A 16,930-nucleotide genomic window follows, 5' to 3' on the forward strand; every position below is an offset into this window, starting at 1 on the left:
GTCTAGACACCGGTCATGCCATGGTCTCCGTCAATCAATCTACTAAGCCCTCTGCACAATTGTAAAGTAAACTGCCTGACGGGCGCGCAGGATAAGCCACCAGAATCGTGTAACAGAGCAGCGCCAGAACATGCAGCGGTTACCTGAGACGGGCTGCACGAGTGAAACCGGTACTTGGTGGGCTGGTCCCGTACGACGTACAACATCATGCAAAGCAGAGCCTAATGCACCGGCTCTGGATGCCGTGTATCAGACCTGCCGATAATGCATCGGGATACTTTTTCCCTTCCCCCTCCCCCCTTGGCCCCCCTTTTCCCGTGGGGCTGTACTTTTGACTACTTCGAGGAAAACAAAGGGGTGCCACGAATTGGAGACTTGAGGTCGGATTGGGGAATCGTTTGCACTGAGGATAAAGAAGACATTGCATGTTTGCTGAATTATGTCCGTCGGCGAGTGAGCAGGTTGCCGGTCGTCAAAAACCCCTTATCGCCCATTGCCCCCCGCCACTCGATGGACAGCTGGCCGAGGATTGCTCGACCGTCTCGTTTCATGTCCTTTTGTAACGTTTCCACCCCTTCCGGCTGGCCCTCTTTCTGCTCCACCAGGAACGCGACCTGCAGGACGTCGCGGGGGTACAGCGTCGGGAGCTGCGACTCGGACCCGTCCGGCCTCTCGAGCTCCCAGTTCAGCGAGATCGCCTGGAAGGGCGGCTTGGGGTTCATTTTCGTTTGCTATTTGTTTAATTCGGTCGATCGGTCAGATCATGCCGTTACCCCACGGGATATACCACAAGGGTCGACGGACTCACCTGCACGACGACAGGCCCATCCCCCACGTTCTCCAGCTGAGCTTCCAAAGCAAACCGCAGAAGCCGCGCCTTGCCGTATGGCCCCAGCGACTTGTCCCCGACTTCCCTAGGCGCCAGCTCGGACGATTTGGTCCGGACACTGAGGCACGGTTGCGCCACAAACTGGTAGAGCTTCCGGAATGTCCGGACCCGCCCGCTGGCGGCTTGTGCATCGGACCCGATCAGCGTCTCGGTGTAGCTGACGCTGACGGCCAGGATATGGTTCCCTTCCTCCTTCAGATCAAACCGGACGATCTTCTGTAACGACTGCCCCTGTTGTAAGCCGTCATTGGTGTCCATGTCGTCCGCGGGTTCTAGGTCCAGAGCGGCCACCTGCGATGGGGTTTGCATTTCTGCGACGATGCGGACCGACTTGACGATGCGCGACGCCTCATCCTCAGCGAGCTCGTTGTTGGCGCTGAGGGTGCAGGCGAAGGTCTCCCCGACGTATGCCGATCCGAACGCAGGCGGCAATGTTACCTTGACGTAGATTGTATGCTTTAGTAAAGTATCGGCGTACATGAGCGTTCATCGTCCTACATTTGGGGTGAGAATGAACCCGTCATCGGTCTGGTCCGACGGATAGCTCAACGATGCTTTACTGTGGATTCGGGTATTCGTCGTAGGAAGAGGATGTTGAAAGGATAGAGACGGACGCGACAGACTTCGACAGTAAGCAAATGCACGATGTCCATCCGGCCCTGGAAGCCGTCGCTTACCGCAATACTGGGATCTGATCAGTCCTGTCACTTGCGGGGCGGGCGTCTAACGGGGCGTACCTTTCAGGGACACCGAATGAGGTTCCTTGGGACCCTCCGCACTGGAGTGCGCTCGAGCGCGTGCCATGGCAAAAGGTGAGTATTGATATAATCAATGTCAACCTCAATTCGAAGATGCGGTGGAATGGTGCTTCTCCGTGGCCGACCGGAGACTGAGGCGGAGTTGGCGGTGATCCACAGATGGTCCTTATCAAAGTGATTATCAGCTGGGCTCTGGTGGCAAACTAGACAAACTGGACAAACCAAGCAAACCTCCACATTATCGACGCGAAATCGAAGCAGCAGATGCATTTACTTCTGAACATCATTAGCTGTATCTATTGAATTGGTATAGCCCTCTTGTCAATGGATGCTACAGGGCTTGCGACTGACTATCTTGTTGGAAATTGAACTAGCGGACTTTTTTATCTATTATCGCAGCGGGCTGCTCATCTCACCTGTGACGCGTTTCAGTTCATCTTCTTGGCCACCTTCCAGAATCATAGCCTACATCCATTTCCACCCCATCACTGAGGCAGACAAACCAATATTTGAAGATCAGCGCGACCGAGATACCGCGGGAAATGGGCAGAGCTCACGACGCCACCCCGACAACCCCAGATCGCGCCCCGGCATTGAAAAGAAAGCGAGGTGCAAGTAAACCAGCCGAAGCGACTCCTACACCAGTGAAGCGTACTCGGCGACGGGGACAAAACAATGCCGCGACCTTACCAGAGTTCTCCGAGGTGGTCGACTTAACGGGCGATTCACCCGTGAAGACCCCAGCGAAACAACAGACAAAACCACGGGCCAGGAGAACGCCAAACAGCGCGGCTGATAGCACCAACGAGGAACGTCGAGCACGGAGATTCCGCGCCCGGCCACCTCAGTCTCTATGGGACCGACTAGCCCGTGCGGCGACTCAAAGGTGGGTCAGAAAACTTTATACGTTCGAACTCTAGCCCTCCGACTAACATGATGTTTTTGCGCAAAGGATGTTCGTCGTCGGACACAACGTCGTCTGGACCGATGAGAATACCGAGTTTCCCTACCCCCAGATGACCTTTGACATGGTTGGCACAACGGGAAACATGTACAAGACGACCATCGGGAAGGTGCCGTCGTGCGACTGTCCAGATGCCACCAAGAGAGGGACCCTGTGCAAACATATCTGCTACGGTACAGTTTATCCATATCCCATGCCATACCACCGTAGTTTTATTTCTCTTCGTATTATTACCCCCGTTGTTTGACCTCGTCATTCTAATCTCAATGGCCCATCAAGTCCTAGTCAACGTCCTCAAAGCGACAACACATCTGCAGTACCAGGCGGCGTTCCTATCATCAGTGAGTGTTTGACCAACCACCTCTACAAACCATCCCATCTCACACCACACGCAACAGGAACTCCGCGAAATCTACCACCACTCCCCCCTCGCGCAGAAAGAAGCCGAATCCAAGCCGGGCGCAGACACAAACGGCAACAGAAAGCCCATCGAAGGAGACTGCCCCATCTGCTTCATGGAATTCGAGCCCGACAAAGAAGACATCGTATGGTGTCGCGCAGCGTGCGGGAACAACGTACATAAAGCCTGTTTCGAAAAATGGGCCATCACGCAGCGCAGCGTGGGAGTTCGCTGTGTATACTGGTATGTTGCGCCCCTCCCCTCCCTTCCATTCCCCACCGTGCTTCTCTCGCCAGACGATGAACTCATACTGACGGGATATGCAGCCGCTCCCCATGGGAAACAGACCACAGCACCCCGAACCTAGAAACCCTCAAACAAAACGGCACCGTTAGCGAAGACGGCTACGTAAACGTAGCACAACAGATGGGCCTTTCAGGCCAACGCGGTACGAAACCATCCTTGTGATTACCCCGTTTTCCCAATTTGCGCGTATAGAAAGTGCGCGATTCTAACGTCCATCCGTCTTGTTAGATTATTCAACCTATCATCAGCCTTGGGCTTACCGGGGATCGTACTCCTCTGGTTGGCGTAGGAGTTATTATCCTGATTACGGTGAAGGGGGGTACTAGGGGAAGTGAGTGTATCATATCGTGGCTGCGAGGAGTTGAAGGGAGTTATGGAATACCCGGTGCTGGTTTCTGGGGTGTCTTTACTAAAGCGTTCAATAAATTGGTTAAAACACGAAAACACCACGCCACTACAGTAGAACGTAATATCAAAACAAAGTAGAAGACAATTTATTATGTTTTATCGATAAATTCATCCATAAAACGATATGGTCCACAAGACCAGCAGCCCCAAGCCGCTGTCTCCCCTGGCGAGCCAGATCAGACCCGGTAGTGGTAGTCTCGTCACTCCATCCTCAACCAAAGGTATATAAGGTATATTATATAATGATTTCCTTCGTAAAATGGATAGATAAGGTGACGACAGTGCTAGCGGATCCGAATTCACGATCCATCCACCAAAGCCTTGGAAATCCTGTCGGGGCGTAAATGCAAATGCCCGAAGGAGCCGGCCTAACAGAAGATACCAGTCAGGCCTGGTCTTGGTATTCTCTCTCGCCCTCTGTAGAGGAAGGTCTGGTGGCGGCATATATATGTGTGCGCATGGCCTGAAGAACGGGTGTATAAGGTATAATGATATCGACAACCTCGCATCCTATCATCCATCTTTGAGCACGCGACTACCGCCCCGAATAACAGCCACACTAACAGCCTCCTCACCAGTCATCCACGAAGGCATGCGCTCAGGATCAACGATACCCAACTCGGCCAGTTTCCTGATGCCGCTGATAACGTCTGATCCCGAGAATGTGAGCGAGACAGCGGGATTAGCGAGGTCTGCGTCGTCGGCGGTGTCATTGTCGTCTTCCTTGGGCGGATCGAGCAATCGAACGTCGAGACGGTCCAAGGGCGCGGTGGACAGCGAGCCCGAGGTGCCGAAGCGAGTGTTGATGGCGGTTTTGCGCTTCTTGGGGATAGGCGCGTCTAGGCCGGAGCGTTGTCGTCGTTGCTTCTTTGTTGGTTGTGTGGAGGTAGATTCGTCTTGCTCGTCGCGGGCTCGGTTCTCTTTCTCGGGGTCTGATGATGATAATGACGATGATGTCTGGTGCATGTGCTCTTCGGGAGTTACTGTGTTTGATGGGCGGGGGTCGAGCGGGCTTCCTTCGACGACTGCGTCGGCGAAGATGCTGAACGTGCCGTTTGACTGGTTGGATCGGCCTGGACCTCGGAGTTTCAGGAGGGCTTCGAGGTTCTTGGCTGTTAGAGAGGTCGCTTTCAGGGTGTATCTCTGTTGTGGAAGCGACAGGGCTTTGGGGACGGCATCGCGCACGATCCGCTGGAGGGTTCGGGAGTCGGTCGGGACGGCCTGAGCGGTGGGCGCATTGGTGGATCTTGGCCCCGCCGGAGACGACGCGATGGAGGTGTAGATGAACGGGCAGCTGTCCGGGAAGGCGACGTAGATCACACGGGATGAATCCGTCAGCGACTCCGGTGGTTGACGCGGGTTCTGGTATGGCGAGTTGGAGGTGAAGATGCGGAGGAAGGTGAGGGGGAGGGAGCGCGAGCGGGCGAGATAGAAATGGGCTTTGACGAGCGGGGCGACCTGCTGCTGGAGATTGTGCAGGAAGGTGGAGGCGTGGATGCGCGGGATGCACGCGGAGACGTCGGGCAGGGAGGAGGACGAGTCGCCGCGGACTGTCGCGTCGATGCGGGCGAGCTCTAGGGCGGTCCAGCGGAGGCTGGAGGGGTGGTCATCCATGTAGCGCAGGTCGACCATCGCCAGCTGGCGCAGGGTGATGCCATGTCGCCAGTCTCCCTCTAGGATGCGATCGATGACTTCGCGCTTCCCGCCTTTCCTGACTTGTAGTTCTTGGTAGGCGTTGCGCACGTCGTCGATGGTGGGTTCGGCGGGGTACGGTTTGAGCTCGTCCTCGTCCATGGCTTCGGCCTCATCTTGTTCTAAGTATGGTCGGAACGACTGCACATTGCGATCCTCCAGCCATTCGAATACGAGGTCTAACAGCGATTGGCGCGAGAGCTTCGCCAACGATTTGACGAGCGATTGGGTGGTTGAGGGGATGCGGAGATTGCTTGGAATACTGGCTGTGGTGGGGGCGCGGAAGGCTCTGGGACGCGCCATGTTCAATAACTTGCACAAATTACTGTGATGGTCAGAAGCTTTGGGCGTATTGCATGTCGGAGGAGGTTTCTTGAGGAGAAAGAAGCACGGAGGAAGAAGCGGAGATGATTCCGTCGCGACATCAAAACAAGCCGGCACGTGGTGATAAGCACCCGATAAGGACGTTTGGCCCCAAAAAGTTAATTTATTTCTGATCCCTGCAGGTTCGTATCGTATTGCATCAGTGTTTTGTATACAAAATTGTGATGGATTCTTCAAGTTGGACAGGAGATGCTGACAGAAAAACAAAAAGTAATTCCGATACGGGGAATCGAACCCCGAGCTGCCGTGTGAGAGACGGCGATGTTAACCATTACACCATATCGGATGTTGATGTATATCTGTTTTGAGAACAAGACTTAGGTTCCACGAGTAGTGTATTAAGGCTAACATACAACATGAGCTATCAATAAAATGCATATCAAACAAGTATCAAGTCTAGAGATGTACCACACCCGATCCCTCTCCAGTGCTAAAACATGCCTTTTCCATCCTTTCCCCTCCATCATTTCGAAAGTATATGCCCGATAGTCGTCTCAAACGACTCCGGCTCGCGCCCAAGTATCCTCGCCAGAGTCGGCGTAGCCACCGCACACTCGCCAGCGCGGATCCCATCATAAGCAGTCGCCCAGCGAGGCGCCAAGTGTTCGCCACCGAGACCAGCATGGAGCCGTGGCTGCTTAACATACTCTTCCACAGGTACCTGCTGGATGCGGACAGGACGACGGAGCACACGGCTTAGAGCATCGACCGTTTCGGCGAGAGACCAAACCCTCGGGCCAGAGAGCAGGACCGTCTTATTCAAGTAAGGGAAAGCAGCGGGGTCTCGAGCGTGCTGTGCTATCAAGTTCGCCGTAGCCTCGCCCAGCTCATCCCGCTTCGCCCAAGCAAGACCGGGGCCTGAGCCATCGTGGGGGATGCGAATCTCACACGAAGGAGCCTCGACATCGAAATAGGCAGTGTAGATGGGGAAAGACTCCGAGTACAGCCCTTGGCGAATGATAGAGTACGTGAACAGCGGGTTGCGATCGTGCAGCTCAGCCAAGTACCGTTCCGTGGCAAGGTGCGCGAGCATCACATGGGCCTTGGTATCGGGATCGCCATCGCCGGCGAATGCCAGAGACGAGTAGTGTATGTGCGTCACTCCGCTCTTGAGAGCCGCGTCGATCGCGGCTTTGTGGACCTTGAATCGATGCTTGTGTTGGAAGCTCGCGTAGGAGATCAGGTTCAGCGTCGAGATGCCGTCGAATGCGTGCTCGAGGGTCTGGACATCGTTGAAATCGCCCTTGCGAATGGTCGCTCCGGCGGCTTGCTCTTTGGCCAGGTTCTCTGGTTTGCGCGTGATAAGCACTAGTTCGGTGGCTGGGACTCGTTGGAGAAGGTGTGTGAGGGTGCTGCCGCCGAGGCCTCCGGCGGCTGGGAAAATGCCGAGCTTGCCTGTCATTGTTGAGTCGCTGGTTGGAGTCTGGAGTTATATAAATATGTATATATAGCGAAAATGGTAATGGAGTTCCTGGTGCTGTTTATATAGTTGGTGGATTTATGTAGCGGCTTGGAAAGTCTCCGGCTCGGACGAATCCCTCAGGACTTATCGGCGTAGCTGCAGGGGTTTATTCGCGGATTAGTCAATAATATTTCAAAGCAATTAGTATTTCAAAGCAGCTTTCCTACGGGAATGTACGAAAATACACTAGTCTTTGGTCGATAAATTGGCCAAGCGACTACGGCTTAGGCAAGGAATCAATACCCTGGGAAACCCGCTGAATACAATCAAGACACCTGCCATGGCCCCCACGCCTAGAGCAACGGTGGACTCCGTCCTGTATACCGGCATAAACAATCTAACGCTTTTCTATTCAAGCAAACTAAATCTACCAATCAGGCCAGGTGGTACGCAACACCGCGCTATCTACCAGTACAATGCACTCGTTTTCTTCATATAGGGCCTACTTGGAAGACCGTCCACCAAGGCTTCCCATAGCTTGCAACCTTTGAGTATCTACCTCAGGGATCGCCTTGGCGCCCGGAGTGGAAGGGCTAGGCACGAACCCAGTGGCGATCAAGAAGGCAAGGTACTTGCCAATGATCTCCGTGGTAACAGCACGATCGCTCAGCTTCTCCGGCGTGGCGCCAAATGCACGCAACGAGGTCTCGGCATTGGTGTCGTCGAGTTCAGGGGCAAGAGAGTTCGACGGCAGATCGCCGACAACGAAGTGGAAGAGCGGAAGGAGTGCGAGCTCCTTGGGTCCGGTGTTGCCCTCGTCGGCGACGTATTCCTGCAGCAGAGAGCACCACTCGCGGTAGGGGACCTGCGGCACGTTGTAGCCGTAGGTCTCGAGGGACCCGAGAAACTCGTTGGTGGTCAGGCGGGGGTGGCTAGTGACCTGCACGACTCCCAGGGGCTCGACGGGGGGGTAGAGCACCGAGGCGACCACGACGCGACTGACGTGCGTGACGGGGACCTGGTTGACTGTGTTGCCTGGGATGTCCGGACGGGCCTGGACCTGGATGCAGCCCTTCCACAGACGCAAGAGGAAATCGTCGGTGACCGAGAAGCCCGACTCCGGGTCTCCCGTGATGTAACCGGGGCGAACGACAACGCCGTCCAAACCACGCTGGCCAGCCTCGCGGACGATGTACTCGCTGGCCCACTTCGATTGGCCGTACCCTGTGCCTAGGCCCTTAGCACTGCCCTGCAGATCGTCTGTCTCTTGGACGCCCGATCCACCGGACGCGACGCTCTGTTGTGAGAGATTGACATAGTGCTCGGTATCCAGAGTCGAGGTGGAGCTGACGAATGCCAGCCGCTTGGGCTTGCCGCTGGTGCAGAGAGTCACACACTCCATGGTGCTCAGGACGTTGGCCGAGCGCAAGCTGGAGTACGGAAGCATCCAGTTCACTTGCGCGCCGTTGTGAATGACATAATCCGCTTCTTTGGTAACGCGGTCCCAGTCCTCTGAGGTCATGCCAAGCTGGGGCTTGGAGATGTCGCCGCGGACGACCTCTACCCGGCCGCTCCAATCCTCGCGCCAAAGCCCGTAGGTTTCGGCAATGCCCCTGAGACGCTGGAGCCCGGATGCAGCATCCTTGCACCGCACGTGGGCGATGACACGAGCTTCCTTGTTGGTTTCGAGGAGGGTGTGGAGGATGTAGGAACCGAGGAATCCCGTGGCGCCGGTAAGGAAAGTCGTCCCGGCAGTTCCGGAGCTAACCGACTTGGGAATGCTGGCTGGGAGCTTTCCAGCAAGATCGCGGGCATCAGCCGAGTACGCTTCGTCCACCATGGTCGAGCTCTCGTGGACGTTCTGGTCGAGTCGGAGACCAGTAGGATCCTGGGCGTTTTCAATTTCCGTGGCGAATGCCTCCAAAGTCTGCGACTGGAAGATGGCGCTCATGGGGATATCGATGTCTTTCCACTCCCGTCGAACCTTGAACAGCATTTGCTGGGCAAGGATCGAGTGTCCGCCCTCCTCGAAGAAGTTGGACTTGGGAGTGAGCATCCGCGCGGTAATGTTGGGCAGGACTCCTGCCCAGATCGCGGCAACCTTCTGTTGGGTTTCAGTGAGCGTTGCTTGCATCGAAGAGCTCCTTGACGCCCTTCTGTTCAGGAGGGCGAGATCACTGGTGCTCGGGAAAGGAAGGGCAGGCTTGTCGATCTTGCCGTTGGGGTTCAGAGGCATGCGAGCAAGAGGGATGAACATCGTCGGTACAGCGTAGTTAGGCACCTTGGTCTTCAGGAACTTCTTGCAGTCCTCCGACAACGAGCGGAACTTCTTAAGCATGGCAACCAGCGATTCATCCTCCGAGGAAGACTCCGGCTCAGAAGGCAGGTTTCCGTCTTCCGCAAGCTGCTGGAACCACCGCTTCGCCTCTGGAACGATGTAGCTCACCAGAGTCGGCTCTTCGTCTTTATCTCTCCGGACCAGAGTGACATTCTCACGAATGAAAGGATGATGGGACAGATGAGTGTCAATCTCGCCCAGTTCAATTCTGAACCCGCGAATCTTAACCTGGTTGTCAACCCGGCCAGTGCATTCCACAGCACCATCGGCACGGAACCGACCGAGATCACCGGTCCGGTAAATCCGATCCCGCGGTCCCTTGTATAGCTCCATCCAAGGCTTCGGAGACTCTGCGGCAATGCGCTCGTATTGGCGAGTCCACACTGCAGGGTCAACGAACCAGTTCGTCAAGAACTTGGATTCGTTGAGTTTCTGAATGACGGTATCATCGCCGAGATATCCCTCCGCAAGGCCTCCCGCTCGAAGGAAAAGCTCGCCCTGTTCCCCGATATCGCAGATACGAGATTTGTCGTTACGATCAACGACGAGAAGTTGAACGTCGAGCATGCCCTGGCCAACAGGGATGATATCCGGCATGCCGTCGAGGTATTCGGGCTGATCAGATTTGCTGGGGATCGCAAAATACGACACAGCTCGGGAGGTCTCCGTAGTTCCGTACATGTTGACGATCGAAGCGCGAGGGGCTAATTCTTGCAATCTCCGGCAGTCCTTCTTGGTCAGGAGATCTCCAACAAAGAACACGTGGTGGAGCGATGGGAATTGAGCGGTGGCGCCGCCGACAAGAATCTGGCCCATCGCAGGTGTGAGATGGGTGACGGTCACGCGGTACTCCTTCATCCATTCAGCCAAAAGCTCATGACCGATGCTGTCGCGGTGCGGCACAACAATCTGGGCGCCGAGGTAGAGGGGCGTAAAGATATCGCGTTGAATTGGGTCGTGGGCGATGCCGGACAGCATTGTGAACTTGTCGTCCTTCGAGAGACCGAATCTCTCCTGCATCCAAGGCGTATAGTAGGTCAGGGAGAAATGCCGACCCTGGACACCCTTGGGCTTGCCTTCGGATCCACTGGTGAAACTGAGAGTAGGGACCGAGTCAGGACCAATAGCGACGTCAGGCAGCTGCTGCTTGAGGTTCTCGTAGGGCTGAAGACAGTCCTGATCCTGACCAGCGTCAAGACCACCGGTGAGCTGCCCATCGTCGAGGAGCCTAAGCGCAGGGACGTGAGCCTTGATGCTCAAGGACGAAGCGATGAATTGGGAGACCGTTTCGGCGATCGGACCGGATTCCTCGGCGGCTCGCTGGATGTGGACGATGAATCGGGGGTTGGCGACCTCCAACAAGGTCTTCTGACGATCGTGGGGATATTGCGGATCCAGCACACTAACAGTTGCGCCGGCCTTGAGAGCTCCCATGTAGGCAACCACTAGATCAACGCTATCAAAAACCACCTGTCAGCGTACGTCTTCCGAGCGGGTGCTAGGTCGGTTTGCGGAGTGTACGGACCCTCGGTAGGCGTAGATCATAACGACATCCCCACGCTCGCACCCATTGCTCAGAAGATAATGGGCTAGTTGGTTGGAGCTCTCATTGATCTGCTTGTAGTTGAATTGGCGCTCGGGCGACCGCATGCCCTTGGTTTCGAGCACGCAGAGCCTGTCCGGGTGCTCATTGGCATTGCGCGCGAAGATTTGATGGATGGCTAGCGGGGGAGGGGCAACAACGTCAGTGTGAGTGGTGATCGCGCGACATCAGAGCATTTACCTCCATTGAAATCATTCCAGTGCAGATCACTGGTCGGATCGGGCAACAGGCTGTTCGAATTCCCCGCCATCTTCCTTATCGATCGGTATGATGGATGCTTGATTCTAGATGAACGGGGTAGACGGAAGTTGGGGAATTGGAATCCGATGCCGGCGGAACAAGATACCCTAAACCCTAGGCATGTGAGTCATACTTAAGTAATTTGCCGGTGTACGTCTAATTGGTTTGGCTGATAGTGCCAGATTCCAAGAGCATCTTCCATCAATATCCGATGTGGTGTAATGGTTAACATCGCCGTCTCTCACACGGCAGCTCGGGGTTCGATTCCCCGCATCGGAATTGCTTTTTTTTTTCTCACATTGTTATTTGACATATACCAGTTGGTCTCCATTCATTATATATACTATACTACATTGCTTCTTTTTGCTTGAAACCTGTATGGAATGGGTGAATCCATTCGCGTAAAAGAAACAGTAATGGTCCTTCTCTATAGATCTCACGGGCCATGGCCATGTGGCCCTCGAGCTTTCATCGACAAGGCGGATTACACGAAGGCCAAGAGAGTGAAGATATATCGTTTAAAAATGGTGTTACAGTTGTAATTCTTGTCAACTTACAGTATACACCTTCATAAATTCTGCCCCCCCCCCCCCCCCAACATCTCGTAATCCAGAAAAAAGCTCATACATGGCCAAAACATCCCGTTGTATCAAAGCAAACATCTAACTCAAGTAATCTTTTCTTCCCTCAAGAACAGAACAAGAACCAGGACAACAATGCTGCATGTTGCAGAGAGCACTATTGTACAGTTAGACGGGTCCGCAAGCGCTTCATGGCCTACCACAGTAAGAGAAACTCACAAGGAAGGAACTGGAACCCAAATAGATAGCTGGAGCGAACTATCTCTTGAAGTGCCCGGGGAAGGGACCGAGCGTACTTTACGTCGTCCAGGATATTCGAAATGAGCTGTTGGTCACCACCTTGTTAGCTTGCTAGGTCATACAACACTTCAAAAGAGAAAGTTTGACTGGGTCTTGTTATGCGCATGGAGAGGGGAGGGGGGAAAGCATACCACTGCCTGATCTCCACTGCCCGGCAAGTCCCTTCCTAGACTTGCCCCAAACAAAGCCTGCACGAGTGCCAGACCAATAGCCGGACCCAAGAGAATCCCCAGCTGCTGCGAGACAAAATACGTGCCGATGCAGACCGCCAGGCGCGACTTTGGCGAGCTGCATGTCATGCTGATGAACTGAGACGAGAAAACAAGACCCATTGAAATTCCAATGGGGAACATGATAGAAGTTTCCCAGAGGGGGCAACCATCGCGCCACAGGATGAAGACACCGAGATAGAAAATCACGGAGCCGATCACCGTAGCGACTGTCATGGTCTTGTAGCGATGGGTGCTGGAGATAGTCAGCTAGGAAGCCAACAAACCTAGCGCGAGATTCATTCGCTCAATCGGAGTTCGATTTACCGCTTGATGACATTACCGCCGATGATACTCCCGACTGGGATGCCTAGAGACGATATAAGATAGATCATAGAACCGTAGAAGTCTGAGCTATCTTCGACTCGGACAAAGTAGGGGACAATGCTGCTGTTGAGCTACACACAGTAAGCGTTCAACTTATTTTCACCTCCTATGGCCTCCAGCACTCACCGAATAGCGCCCAATGAGAAGCGTAATCTGTACCAGGCAATATGCCCCTAGGGACTTCAACATCAAATCCACAGGAATAATTGGGTTTGACGCCCAAAAGACTTCGATAAGAAGGAAGCCCACGCCGAATGTAATAAATGCAAGTGCCGGAACGTGTGTCCATCCGGAGGAGTTCTTCGCGGGTGCACCGGCATCCTGGAGAAGAAATAATAGTGACATTATTGCAGCCGCGAAACTAAAGAGACCCGCAAAATCGAAGCTCCAGAGGCCAGAACGTGGTTGGTGGTTTTCTTGGTGTTCGGGCTTGGGTTTGAACGATGGCAATCGGTTGGCCGCGAACAGGACACACACCAGAACCACTGGCACCTGGCCGAGAAAGAGCCACCTCCAGCTAATGATGTCTACCAGGAGGCCGCCCAGGGGAGCACCCAGACTGCGTCCCATGGTAAACACTGTATTTTCGTAGGCTCTAAACAATGCCAATTCCTCGGGTGGCACGATATCTGGTTGACCTTGTCAGCCGCCGGGACGTTTGGCAGGGGCCCAAAGAACGATTGAACCCATGAATAGCTCCTGGAATGTACCGCTAAGAATGATGGCGGTTAGGATGATCATCCCCGCTCCACTGATCCCAGACAGGACTCTTGCCATAATCAACTGGAACAGGGATGTACTTAGACCGCTGTTTGATGCATTAGTCAATTCTTGAACCAGGACTGGGAAGCAAATGGCTCCAGGACATACCATGCTAAGCATCCCAACGCAAATAGCCCGTACGCGCTGATGATTACTCTCTTGCACCCATATGCGTCACTCAAACGGCCGTACTAGCATCCACTTAATGTCAACAAGAATGAACAAATATAGCACGCCTATGAGGGATATAACGCCGTCGGACATACCACGGGTAACGAAATGCAATATCCAAAACTGTATGCGACTAACAACCACGAGCTTTCCGTCATCAAGTGGAATTGGGAGGCAATCGCACTATACGTGGATATGGCAATCGTTTCATCGATACTCGCCAGGAAGACGCCTAAATGGTCATTCTGTCAGCTCATCTAGTTTCTAAAGATCGGGTAACAAAATAAGCATCTTTTCAGGGCGAGTACCAAGAAACGTCACATAAATAGACAAGGAATATGATTTTCTAGAACGGGGCTTTTCGTGTTCATCATCGCTGGTTGCTGATTGACTCGAGGCACCATCACCAAGTAGGTAGGACTCTTGTTCCTCACGATCCATCTTATGAGGTGTAATTGCCAGGGTAGAAGTGTGTTGTTTATTCGAAAGCTGAAATCACAACGTAAACCGCGAATTGGGGCGTTCCAATGTGACGGTCATGACTCTTCGCTGTTATCAAGGGGTGAAAGCATGCAAGGCACGAGATGCATACATCATACATGTAATCTTGCATTCCAGACAATAACCGGGCATGGCTGCCCGTCCATGTAATCAGAGCCCTTGCATCTTTCAGACACGTCGCACCCGGTGCACAAAGTCTGCGTGGACATCCGTGGCAACCCACCGGGTAGTAATGATGGATAGTGTCCAGCCGGGGAATTCTTCATGAGCAAACCACATCGAGAACTCCTGTCGACAAGATGTTCCTAGCCTCCTCAAACCTTACAGCGGATCTCCTGGCCTTATTACGACGACCATCCCCTTTATAAGCCACCGCCCCTACCACAGGAATACCTTCCCAGCAACGCCAACCTTGCCTAATTTGATTCCATACTCTTTCCATCTCCCCGATATCCTCCGCAGAAATTTAGACATGGCTTTGATGAACCGGATGGATGTGGACGCGAGAAAGATCCGTCCTGGCAAGACGGTGATGTAGGATGAGCGCGAATAGCTCCATAAACGATACATGGTAGCCATAGAGGCTTCGGGCTCATAAGTAGTGGGCTAGCCGATGAGAACTATCAGCTTTTGATGAAAACGATGACATCGAATCCGAGAGAATGGGTGCAAAATTGATAGGAACAATTGACACTTGCAAGACATGCAGTCACTGATCTCAAGTAGTGAGTAGATTTCGGTGCGATGTCCTGGCGCTGACCAGGAAATCCGCGCCAGGCCAATTTCCGCCCTCCAACTGGAGTGATATCATGACGCGTATGACAGCCGATATCACGGCAGTAACATCCGCTACCAATGCGCGGGCTGTAGATAGGTAGATAGCAGGGTTATTTTGAGCATAGGTTATCGTCTGTATCCGATCTGCCGCTATAGGAGTAGCCTCTGTTTCGAGAGTACAATTGCTTGAACTGCCCAGTTAGGCGTATTCCAAGCGATGGCGTCTACTAGTTTTTGTCACTCGACAGTTTTTGGCCAGTTCAAAGTAACCATCGATCTACTAGCTGCATCTATACATACATTAGACTGAAACCTAACTGACAGAACGCATTCAACGATCAACCCCGGTCAAATGCCATAAACTAATATGCAGACGGTGGGCCCGACGGCAAGAGAAGTGCCCTAGTGGGACTGGTGTGGGGACATCTGCCAATCCCAACCATGAACTCCAGAATAAATCTCCTGGCCTTCAACCGCATCATTAGAGGAACCCCAACTGCCAATTACTGTTCTCTTTTCGAATCGTAGTCATGGGCTTCTGGAAGCTCATTACCCAGTTGCTCGGGCGTATCGTTCGGTTCTTTGCTCGAGTGGACGAGAAAAAACTGTATGGACTGGATCATGCGATTCTGAACTTGGAGGTTCCTCCTCCGAGTATGTGGATGAATATGGGGTATTGGGAGGTATGTCCAGGAAACTATGCGACTGATTTGCTTGCTATGATACAGGTTCTGTTACCTGTGCGGGCCCCTGGACAATAGCTGAATTGCTACATGTTATAGCACACTGATTCTTTCCGCGAAGCCTGCGAAGCATTACTGGACCAGGTCTTAATTGCAGCAAATCTTCTCGATAAAGATGGGACCGCTGCCGCGAAGTGTGCGGCTGTTACTCCTGCAGGTAGTGCAACACCCAATCAGCGCAAAAAACAACGACAACGACATGTAAAACTAGTCGACGTTGGAATCGGATGCGGTGATCAAACGCTCTACCTGACACGGAAACTTTCCAAGCCTGCAAGCACACCCGCTAAAGAAACTGGAGGCCCTTCTGGTAAGAAATATGGACTCCAACCGGGCGAGAAGAACAAGCTCTAACAGACCAGACGACAAACCACTTTTCGACTCATATGTCGGGATCACGATCGCGGAGACCCAAGCAGACTTTGCTCGAGAAAGACTTCTCAAGACGACATTGACCGATGACCATCCCAGTCCGGTGCCAAATGTGAAGATCTTCGCTGCTGATGCGGCGGATCCTCTAGCCTGGGGATCTGACCTAACGCAAGCCGTCTTGGACAACAGCGGCAGCGCCGCAGAAGAAGACAAGACAGAGCTTTCTCAAACCGGCACAACCAAAGACGAGGAGCATCAAACATGGCTCCTAGCACTCGACACGCTCTACCACTTCAAACCGTCCCGCAAACCACTACTAAAGTTCGCCCGTCAAGACATGCGAGCATCGTTCATGGCGTTTGACCTCCTCATATCCGACCGCGCATCTCTCCGAGACAGACTGATCCTGCGGTCAATGTGTCTCGTGACGGGGATTCCTTACTCAAATTTCATGACCAGGAAGGAATATGAGGATATGCTGGTTGAGACTGGGTATGAACGTGACATGGTCGATATGAAAGATATTTCGGAGCATGTTTTTGCTGGTATTGCGCGCGATATATGGAAGAAGGATGAGGTTTTCAAGAGATATGGGGTGAGTATGGGGATGGGGAAGTTTCGCGGCGCGGCGAAGGTGTTTAATTGGTGGGCGAAGAGCGGAGTTGTAAGGGGGTTTGTGGTCGTTGCGCGACGGGGGGATTCTTGATGGGATGATACCATGTAGACATTGGGCTGGGTATGGC

At 53.4% G+C, this 16,930-nt stretch overlaps 7 protein-coding genes and 2 non-coding genes across 9 annotated transcripts; 3 read left to right on the plus strand and 6 right to left on the minus strand.

The window, feature by feature from the left end:
* Positions 1-323: 323 nt before the first annotated feature.
* On the minus strand, positions 324-1,941 carry P168DRAFT_37349 (trafficking protein particle complex subunit 13). Its single transcript, XM_024841909.1, has 5 exons — positions 1,627-1,941; positions 1,567-1,573; positions 1,388-1,511; positions 809-1,327; positions 324-731 (listed from the first exon to the last, which is right to left on the minus strand). The coding sequence occupies exons 1-5, from the start codon at positions 1,691-1,693 to the stop codon at positions 438-440; spliced, it is 1,011 nt and encodes a 336-aa protein (XP_024690500.1). The 5' UTR covers positions 1,694-1,941; the 3' UTR covers positions 324-437.
* A 248-nt stretch (positions 1,942-2,189) lies between these two features.
* P168DRAFT_240666 (RING finger protein) lies at positions 2,190-3,643 on the plus strand (the record flags this gene model as incomplete). The annotated part of the gene is made up of 6 exons (XM_024833726.1): positions 2,190-2,533; positions 2,600-2,784; positions 2,891-2,952; positions 3,010-3,254; positions 3,338-3,459; positions 3,546-3,643. 6 exons carry the CDS (start codon positions 2,190-2,192, stop codon positions 3,641-3,643), a joined length of 1,056 nt encoding a protein of 351 aa, XP_024690501.1.
* A 109-nt stretch (positions 3,644-3,752) lies between these two features.
* On the minus strand, positions 3,753-5,720 carry P168DRAFT_328909 (CENP-N/CHL4 family protein; the record flags this gene model as incomplete). Its single annotated transcript, XM_024841397.1, has 1 exon — positions 3,753-5,720. The coding sequence occupies one exon, from the start codon at positions 5,718-5,720 to the stop codon at positions 4,239-4,241; it is 1,482 nt and encodes a 493-aa protein (XP_024690502.1). The 3' UTR covers positions 3,753-4,238.
* A 295-nt stretch (positions 5,721-6,015) lies between these two features.
* On the minus strand, positions 6,016-6,087 carry P168DRAFT_t138. Its single transcript has one exon. It is a non-coding gene; the product is annotated as a tRNA-Glu (tRNA).
* A 58-nt stretch (positions 6,088-6,145) lies between these two features.
* Positions 6,146-7,270, minus strand: P168DRAFT_292052 (NAD(P)-binding protein). The gene has a single exon (XM_024837519.1). It carries the CDS (start codon positions 7,201-7,203, stop codon positions 6,265-6,267), a length of 939 nt encoding a protein of 312 aa, XP_024690503.1. The 5' UTR covers positions 7,204-7,270; the 3' UTR covers positions 6,146-6,264.
* Positions 7,271-7,518: 248 nt separating this feature from the next.
* On the minus strand, positions 7,519-11,432 carry aarA (L-aminoadipate-semialdehyde dehydrogenase). The gene is made up of 3 exons (XM_024841398.1): positions 11,325-11,432; positions 11,067-11,262; positions 7,519-10,997 (listed from the first exon to the last, which is right to left on the minus strand). Exons 1-3 carry the CDS (start codon positions 11,392-11,394, stop codon positions 7,706-7,708), a joined length of 3,558 nt encoding a protein of 1,185 aa, XP_024690504.1. The 5' UTR covers positions 11,395-11,432; the 3' UTR covers positions 7,519-7,705.
* Positions 11,433-11,591: 159 nt separating this feature from the next.
* Positions 11,592-11,663, plus strand: P168DRAFT_t133. Its single transcript has one exon. It is a non-coding gene; the product is annotated as a tRNA-Glu (tRNA).
* Positions 11,664-12,161: 498 nt separating this feature from the next.
* P168DRAFT_240367 (MFS transporter) lies at positions 12,162-14,027 on the minus strand (the record flags this gene model as incomplete). Its single annotated transcript, XM_024833712.1, has 7 exons — positions 12,162-12,290; positions 12,397-12,730; positions 12,802-12,932; positions 12,988-13,490; positions 13,518-13,669; positions 13,732-13,814; positions 13,890-14,027. Coding segments are annotated over 7 exons (1,470 nt in total), but the record flags the coding sequence as incomplete, so codon positions are not given.
* A 1,575-nt stretch (positions 14,028-15,602) lies between these two features.
* On the plus strand, positions 15,603-16,893 carry P168DRAFT_272668 (uncharacterized protein; the record flags this gene model as incomplete). The annotated part of the gene is made up of 3 exons (XM_024835328.1): positions 15,603-15,755; positions 15,855-16,125; positions 16,178-16,893. 3 exons carry the CDS (start codon positions 15,603-15,605, stop codon positions 16,891-16,893), a joined length of 1,140 nt encoding a protein of 379 aa, XP_024690506.1.
* Between the last annotated feature and the right edge of the window lie 37 nt (positions 16,894-16,930).

Source organism: Aspergillus campestris (assembly GCF_002847485.1).
Source record: "Aspergillus campestris IBT 28561 chromosome Unknown P168scaffold_10, whole genome shotgun sequence".
Taxonomy (NCBI): Eukaryota; Fungi; Ascomycota; class Eurotiomycetes; order Eurotiales; family Aspergillaceae; genus Aspergillus; species Aspergillus campestris.